Source organism: Camelina sativa, chromosome 7 (genome assembly GCF_000633955.1).
Source record: "Camelina sativa cultivar DH55 chromosome 7, Cs, whole genome shotgun sequence".
NCBI classification, from domain to species: Eukaryota; Viridiplantae; Streptophyta; class Magnoliopsida; order Brassicales; family Brassicaceae; genus Camelina; species Camelina sativa.
This window is the reverse complement of record NC_025691.1, coordinates 22715844-22724435: the sequence shown is the minus strand read 5'-3', so window position 1 is coordinate 22724435 and position 8592 is coordinate 22715844. Positions and strand designations below refer to the sequence as shown.

Sequence of the window (8592 nt, the reverse complement as noted above, 5' to 3'; positions counted from 1 at the left end):
AGATTTTCCATCGAGCTTTGCTATACCTCTGACAACGTTAGCCTTCACTATCTTGACTAAACTCTGAGTGTTGATGTGACCAAGTCGTCGATGCCATAGATCAAGTTTAGAGATTGTAGCAGATAGACACATCTCTGACTCTTTCCACATATAACAGTTGTTTCCTGAACGAACTCCAGCTAGAACTTTATTTCCATTTTCATCATATGCACCGCATTCCGTTTTTGTGAATGTGACTTTAAGTCCATCATCACATAACTGGCTTATGCTGATTAGATTTGCACGAAGTCCATCAACAAAATACACATTCGCCAGTTGAGGTTGGTTGGATCTGTCAATCATCCCTTTTCCTTTGATTTGACCTTTTCCTCCATCACCAAAAGTGACTTTTCCACCTAGAATAGGTGTAAATTCGTCTAATGCTGATTGATCTCCTGTCATGTGTCTTTAGCATCCACTATCAAAATACCAAGAGTTGACTTCAGATGAACCTGTAGATGTGTATGCTACATTGGCTTCTTCGTCATCCTCTTCAAGTTCTATCAGGCTTAGATTACAGCTTAAGATGATATTCTCGGTTGTGTCTTCTCCAGAAACAACAGTGAGTGTCTTGCATTTACATCTTGTGTAGATATCATCATCCTCTTCATACATCTTCATTAGGTTGAAATTTGATCATTTTGTAAATAGATCACTGTACAAGTCTTTCTTCGAGATCCACACAGAGCAGAACTTCGCTGGTTCCAAGTAACACTTATTGAGATTCCACAACAGATTGACCTTCTTCCTGAAACTGTAACAGTGTCCTCTTGGATGTTTGCCTCCACAGTGATCACACCCATAAGTACTTTTTCTTATGACCCTCCTGTGATAGTCCTTCAAAGGATAGTTCTGCCTTTTCTCTGGTCTCTTTGTCACCGAACTTTCTTTCTTTAAGTTAGTAGAGATATCTACTTCCTTTTCTAGGTGATTGGCACTTACGAAGTTCACAGGTTGAACTGTCAGATCACTTGAGGTTCCAGTATTTCCTTGATACCCTAGACCTCTGTGTGTGGCATCTATTCTTCCCATGGACAGAATCTTGTCTAAATCTTTAGTTCCACTGTTCAGCATCCTGATCTGCTTGTGTTTCTCATTCAACTCCTTTTCAAGCACTGTAGCTCTTCCCTTTTCTTTGTAATACTCTTCTTGAAGGTTGCTCAGTTTCTGAAGAAGTCCTTCAGTTGTTTGATCATTAGACTTGAGTGGAGTATGATTAACCTTTTCCGTTGCATCTTCATAGGCTAATTCAAGTTTAGATTCCAGAGTGAGCTTTTCTTGAATAAGCTTAAGCTTATCCTTGCTTAGCTGTACCCAACTGTCATACAGAATTATGTATTCCTCCTTAGGATTGACTTCTTCATCACTCTCTGAATCAGAATCATCACCTATCTGAACGTTATCTCCACTGACTGTAAAAGCAACAAAGTTGAGCAGTTCTTCCCCTTCCTCATCAGACTCGGAGTCACTGAAGCTCAACAGGGATTTATCCTTTGACTTGGTTTTGTTTGGACATTCAAACTTTGTGTGTCCCATGCCTTTGCACTCAAGACATTTCAACTCATTCCGTTTGGTTACAGGACATTCAGGTTTGATATGACCATAGCCTCCACATTCATAGCATTGAATCTCCTTTCTCTTACCAGAATAGTCAGCATATGGTTTTGATGATCTATCACCTCGTTTGTCTCCTTCTGAATTACTCCAACGTCGCGTGTCTCTGTTGTTGTTTCTCTCAACCTTTTTTAAAGCTTTACCAAAGTTTCTGGCCAACAAGGACATGCTATCCTTGATTTCTTGAAACTGATCAGGTTTTTGATCAGCCTGAAACGCAATGCTTTTAGACAGTTTGGCTTTGTCTTCATCAGCTTCCATTTCTTCAGATTTGAGTAAGCCGACCAGTTCACCAAAAGTCATTGACTCAGTGTTACCAGCTACCCTCATTACAGCCTTGTGAGCAGCAAATTTGGCTGGAAGACACCTCAACAGTTTCTTCACCAGTTTTCGATCCTTGTAGGTCTTTCCAAGGACTTCAGCTTCATTTGCTATGGCACTGAGCTTTGAGCTGAACTTCACTATTGTTTCATCTGGAGCCATCTTCAGACACTCAAACTGAGTAGCTAACATGTCAAGTCTTGTTCTCTTAACACTTGATGTTCCTTCATGAGATTGTTGGAGAATATCCCAGGCTTGTTTTGCAGACTTGCATCCTTGAATGAGTTTGAACTCATCTTCATCCACACCAGAGAAAATGCCTCTTGCGTTGAATTTTGACAAATTCTTTTCGTCAATCGTCCATCTGGCCTTAGGTTTTGGGATTTTAACTCCATCTTCTGTTGTATCAAACGGAGGTTCCCAGCCTTCTTCCACAGCTGTCCATGCATCGTCTCCTTGGCCTCTGATGAGTTGTGTCATTCGAACTTTCCAATACCCATATCTCTTAGTATCCAGCATGATGTTCTTACTTGTACCCGTACCATCAGTATTTGGTTCCATAACTTAGGATCTAACCTGTGTAGAGACGACAGTCTCAAATCGGTTTCCCACTCTGATACCAACTGAAATAACTAGAACCTTGAATACTAATACAAGAACACCAAGAAATCAGTAAACTGAGCTTTATTAAGAAATTCTCAAACAACTATCTTACAAGCTTGTTTGATCAGTTTTATGCAACACCACAACAGCTGGTTTGCCACTGAAACAATCCTAATCTACCCAACCTTACATGCACAGCAACATCTATGTTCACTCTTTATTCACTCACCAATGAAACCCTCAAGCAATATTATTTTTCTTGCTTAGATCTAAAAACACACTTTTCTCTCTGTCATAGTGGTAACCGAACAAGGTTGTGAATTGCTTCTCTTTTATAGACAACAACAATCTTCACCATACTCTTCTTTATCCAGCAGATCCTCCTATGCACCATGTCCTTCAAGAACCTCTCTTTGTCCAATGAGTCATAGGAGAAACCTCATCATTATGTTGACTTCAACACTCCACTTGCTTGTAGCTTCCAACGGACACCTTTTAGGTTGACACCTTTTTCGCCCATGCTCAGCATCTCTACACTCGATGCACCACACTGTCTTCAAGGTGTTGTGCTGGCAAAGACAACTTGCCACTTTCCCGCTTCGTCTGAAGTTTTTCAGATATACTCTGCGATAGCTTGTAACTCGTACAGATCCTCTGTTTCTTCAAAAACAATACCATTCCATTTCTCAAAATTTGTCACTTCTACGTATATGGCACCTGAGATTATCATCATGCCATGTTAATATATAATCCCAAATCACATTACATTGACATATATTAACTTTTCTAATACATTAAGTAGTACATGTTTTTGTTTGTCTGTATTTATACCATCCATCAATGAATGACGAAGCAAGCAAGCAACCAAACAAGAACTTGACAGCTAATTTATATAAGCAAAAGATCTACACTTATTGATCGTAATGTAGAGCCCAAGATGTATGAGTTCTTTTATACAAAATAATATATATTATCTTCTAAAGCCAACTCTTGTAAAGTGTAGCAAACAAAGTCGTCAAAAGAATTAAATCTCTATATAGATAAAACCCCGAGGAAGTACAGACATCAAAAACATGGGTATTGATTGAGCCATGACCATTAAAGGAAATTATCGAGTTGGGTTTGCAAATCCTGAATGGAGATCATATTGATATTGCCTTGTTCTTCTGATGAGTACTCAGCTTTCAGCAAGGACTCCACTTGTGTATGAGCTTCCACTATATTTGTCCTGAATACAAAACAGAAACATTCTTCGTATTCAAACTAGCAAGAAATTATGGGGTTCAGACACAAGGGATTAGGAAAAACACAGATATGTAAATCAGCCAAAGATAGTTTTAGATGGTTGATAAACTATCGAGAAATGGACTTACTTGATTGGCTTGAAAAGTATGGTCCTTGTTGATGGGTTTTGCAAATAGAGTTTCATTTTTGCTAAAATCGGAAGTAACTCTTGCTGTATTGCAGCATATACCTGGTTAAAGTCATGTGATACAAATCATCAGCCTTTCCCTTTGCGTTGAGAGATTTTGTTTTGCTTTCTAGATTATAAAAGGTAATAAAAGCTTAAACATGCATAAATCATAAATGCATTGCGGGTTATATATTTATCTACGATGATTCTCTCTTTTCATATCGATTCGATCACAACTGCACGTTCAAGCTACCATTGGCATCTATGTTCGTTAGTACTTAGAGGCTAGAACTGTCTATGAACAGAGTTTTCAGAGCTTATTAATAGGGATCAAGAAATAGCTGCCATCTCTACTTCTGAGATATATACCTCGAATAAAAAGACCAAAAAAAAAACCTAAAAGAGTAAATTATCTATCTCATACCTTTTGAACAAGTTCCGCCACCTTATCCGGTGTAGCGAAAGCTTGTTCCTTCAGCGGCCTAGCCATGACAGAATCAACCTTTTGATTCTGAGTTCCGGTGGAAAGAGCAACTTTTATGGCTGTGACCTGCATATACATGTATAAACATAGCAAAACTATTACGCAATTCCATTAGGAGAGTACACTCTTTAGATAAACAGATCACCTTCTAATTAACGGTGTATTGTATTTAATATCAAATAGCGCAAAGGATGCTGAGTTAAACATTTTCGAGGAAGTCTAGAGTCTTAACAAAATTTTGCAAAAAAAAAAATTCCCAGAACAAAGGAAAGGAGAAACAAACCTTGGTCACAAATGAAAGCATAGGATCCACAACTAGCTTAGTGACTGACATAATGAACTCCTCACAAGTTGTCTTAAGACATTTTTCCAGTTCCTGCGAAAACAAATTTCTACGCATCATTCCCATTCATATAAAGTAATGCAAGGACCCAGGCATAGAATGAGACATCCAGGTAAGCAAGATACAACCAACAAACTAACAAAAAAACTTGCCATAACTCTTGAGCCTATTGTCTTAGCAGATATATAACCCAGACTATGAAATTAAAATTTTCTTATCTTTCACCAATATTGTCATCAGTCTCGCAGAAAGACGCTCAAGGTTTAAACTATAAAATGAGATCAACACATCTGAGTGGCAAACTTATGTAAACATGAAGAACATATGCAGTTGATTGTGGATGGAAGAGAAAAATCACCAACCTTCTTGGCATCTATTTGACTCTCCAAAACTCGAGGTGACAGGGTCCTTGCTAGGGAGGTTGACCTAGACCAGTCAAAAAGTGACGCTTGACCTCTAAGTATCCTTCTCAAGTGTTCCTAGCCACATTTTTGACATGAATAATCAGAGAAAGTTAGCAAAGTCATCAGCAAGTAAATAAACTGAAGGGGAAAGATCTGAAATGTGCACCAAAGGCGAGAAAGAAAGGTTTAGATCTATCATACAAAATAGACTTGAATGTCGAGGAACTAACCAGTAGATGAGAGAAATCAAGTTCTTTGTGGGTGACTGAAAATTCTATGTCAAAAGGCGCAATCTGGAAACAAACAATAATTATTAATGCCAGTGACTTAATACTTAATAGCAAAAGAAGTAAACAAAGGATAGATTAGCTTTGACCTGTTCTCTCAAGATAAGAAGATGCTTGATAAGGAAAAGCTGGCCATCCATTGTAGTAGATCGCTTAATGATAAGCTTGCTGGCTTTCTGTTGCATATTTGACAAAATATTGTGGACATCTCAATTATTGTAAAACTTCGTAATTAAAATTAAACAAAAACAACTATAAATTTCTTTACAGGACATTGACACATTAATATCTATAAAAGATTGACACATCTTCGTGTAATTAAAATTGACAATGTCATTGAAAACAAGGACAACTGAATAAGGAACAAAAATCAAGGCGGGGAAAATCTGTTTTTCTAGCTTGCTTACTTGAATTGACAGAGAGCAAACTTCTACAGCTTCCTGTGGAACAGAAGAGATGGTTTTTAGATAATNCTTGGCATCTATTTGACTCTCCAAAACTCGAGGTGACAGGGTCCTTGCTAGGGAGGTTGACCTAGACCAGTCAAAAAGTGACGCTTGACCTCTAAGTATCCTTCTCAAGTGTTCCTAGCCACATTTTTGACATGAATAATCAGAGAAAGTTAGCAAAGTCATCAGCAAGTAAATAAACTGAAGGGGAAAGATCTGAAATGTGCACCAAAGGCGAGAAAGAAAGGTTTAGATCTATCATACAAAATAGACTTGAATGTCGAGGAACTAACCAGTAGATGAGAGAAATCAAGTTCTTTGTGGGTGACTGAAAATTCTATGTCAAAAGGCGCAATCTGGAAACAAACAATAATTATTAATGCCAGTGACTTAATACTTAATAGCAAAAGAAGTAAACAAAGGATAGATTAGCTTTGACCTGTTCTCTCAAGATAAGAAGATGCTTGATAAGGAAAAGCTGGCCATCCATTGTAGTAGATCGCTTAATGATAAGCTTGCTGGCTTTCTGTTGCATATTTGACAAAATATTGTGGACATCTCAATTATTGTAAAACTTCGTAATTAAAATTAAACAAAAACAACTATAAATTTCTTTACAGGACATTGACACATTAATATCTATAAAAGATTGACACATCTTCGTGTAATTAAAATTGACAATGTCATTGAAAACAAGGACAACTGAATAAGGAACAAATATCAAGGCGGGGAAAATCTGGTTTTCTAGCTTGCTTACTTGAATTGACAGAGAGCAAACTTCTACAGCTTCCTGTGGAACAGAAGAGATGGTTTTTAGATAATTTTGCCTAAACATGAATTGTTGAATTTTCTTTGACAAAATGAGAAGCAATAAGTTACTGATAGTCTTGCCTGTGCTAATCCAGTGAAGACTGCAGGTTCCAAGCATCGATATAATTTAGATAGACAAGAGAGAGTCTTTTCCAAAGGTGGATACCAAGTCTTAAATACATCAGCGTTTTCATCATCCTGCAACTTAGACTATAAGTATACAGATAAAGATTACCAACCCCATAGGAATAATTTGAGAATTTTGTTCTACCCCGGAATTAGTTTCAGATGTTGTATTAGGAGATCCCTCCAGCTTTGCAGGATAATCCAGATCTTCATCAGAGGGAATATAATTTGCTATCTACGGAAGTAAAAAGGAGATTCAAACCAAGCAAAGCAAAGTCCTCTAAGACTAAACAGGATAACATAGCCGAAACTAGCAAACTTCTATACTTAAAAGTCATTGCAAAGTAAAGAATTTGTATGAAAACTATCCCAATATTTGCTGGTAATTTAAATACTGTACCTCATCTCGAATATATGTTCTGGCACGGAAAGTCAATCTTTCATTAACATCGGCTAAAATCCTTTGTAATGTAGGCCGCAGTCCGGCCAGGGGTTCACTCTGTCTAGCTGGCTGCTCCCCCAAGACTTCAACTTTAAGGATATGAATGAGCTCACATAGAAGATCAATATTTGCTTCGTGTATCAGTTTTGGACGTAAAATATCATATAAGTATGTAGACCTGATCAGGAACAAGCAAATATGATAAATTGAAAGTACCACACAAGATATAACAAACGAAAACAATCTGGATGACATACGCTTACTCGTTTTTCCCTAAATCCTAGACTTATAAGAAGTCATATAGTGTAGTAGACCCACCGACTACATCAACTACAGTGTAGTTGGAAGTATCACATACATATAACAAATGAAATCATTCTCATCTCTAAACAAAGACACAGAGACTAGTATAAACAAAAATCAAGCTAATATCATCGATGCAATGACAGCAAAATTAGGTTCCTGATTCACAATTAACGATATTGATGGGGTGAACGCTCGGCTGTGCATTATTTGATGAACGCTAATGGTGTAAAGAGGAAGAGAAGTAGAATAAAAAAGTAGAAACAAGTATTCAAGCATAANGCTGGACAAATATATTTCAATGTTCAATGTCATAAGAAAGAAACTATAGCCATGGCATCATCTCAATACCGAACTCGCAAAATTGACATGCTACAAAAGCTAATTTTGATTGTTCTCATATCTAATATTGTGACCATAACATTTCTGCACTAAGATGGGAAGAAAATCAAAAGGTATCACCTCACTTGCAGCAGCCTTGAAACGAACATATATAACAGATGCCTCGACACCCTCCGAGACAGATGTTTTGTTTCCTCCTGGCCCACGAAATGCTGCCTGAACCTGACAAAGGAATTTACATGTATGTTTTAGCGGAAACTATGCATAATCTCACAATTCACTCTGCATGCATAGATTACATGCACATATATGCATATACATATTATATAGTTACAAGAACTATACATGCTTATTGTAAGCTGTGCAAGGATACATTGCATATTACAAAGAACAATTACCTGAGAAGCAGCCATTTTAAGCACTGCAAGGATGTAAGTTCGAATCATGCCCAAGGCCCGTGACTGTAAAATAGATAAATGTTAGTCTTTTCTATAACAAATTACAAGATACTAATATCTCCTCATTATCATTTAGTTTAGTTTTAACTTTCTTTAGTTTTGTACAATTTCATTCTGGAAACAGTGTATGAGTTTGTGCATGCGTAATAACAG

At 37.3% G+C, this 8592-nt stretch overlaps 2 protein-coding genes across 2 annotated transcripts in view; both read right to left on the bottom strand.

Moving 5' to 3' along the window:
- On the bottom strand, window positions 676-2535 carry LOC104704856. Its single transcript, XM_010420877.1, has one exon. The coding sequence runs from the start codon at window positions 2533-2535 to the stop codon at window positions 676-678; it is 1860 nt and encodes a 619-aa protein (XP_010419179.1).
- The window catches only part of LOC104704855 (conserved oligomeric Golgi complex subunit 3-like), a 9386-nt gene continuing 4237 nt past the window's right edge, over window positions 3444-8592 (bottom strand). The window contains exons 16-28 of the mRNA XM_010420876.2: window positions 8380-8442; window positions 8102-8203; window positions 7295-7609; window positions 7040-7129; window positions 6850-6966; window positions 6716-6748; window positions 6398-6484; window positions 6252-6314; window positions 5181-5297; window positions 4759-4851; window positions 4416-4541; window positions 3951-4051; window positions 3444-3805 (exon numbers count right to left, since the gene is read on the bottom strand). Coding sequence (XP_010419178.1) covers window positions 3676-3805; window positions 3951-4051; window positions 4416-4541; window positions 4759-4851; window positions 5181-5297; window positions 6252-6314; window positions 6398-6484; window positions 6716-6748; window positions 6850-6966; window positions 7040-7129; window positions 7295-7609; window positions 8102-8203; window positions 8380-8442 — 1437 coding nt within the window. The 3' untranslated portion in view covers window positions 3444-3675. The remainder of the gene's footprint in view (window positions 3806-3950; window positions 4052-4415; window positions 4542-4758; window positions 4852-5180; window positions 5298-6251; window positions 6315-6397; window positions 6485-6715; window positions 6749-6849; window positions 6967-7039; window positions 7130-7294; window positions 7610-8101; window positions 8204-8379; window positions 8443-8592) is intronic.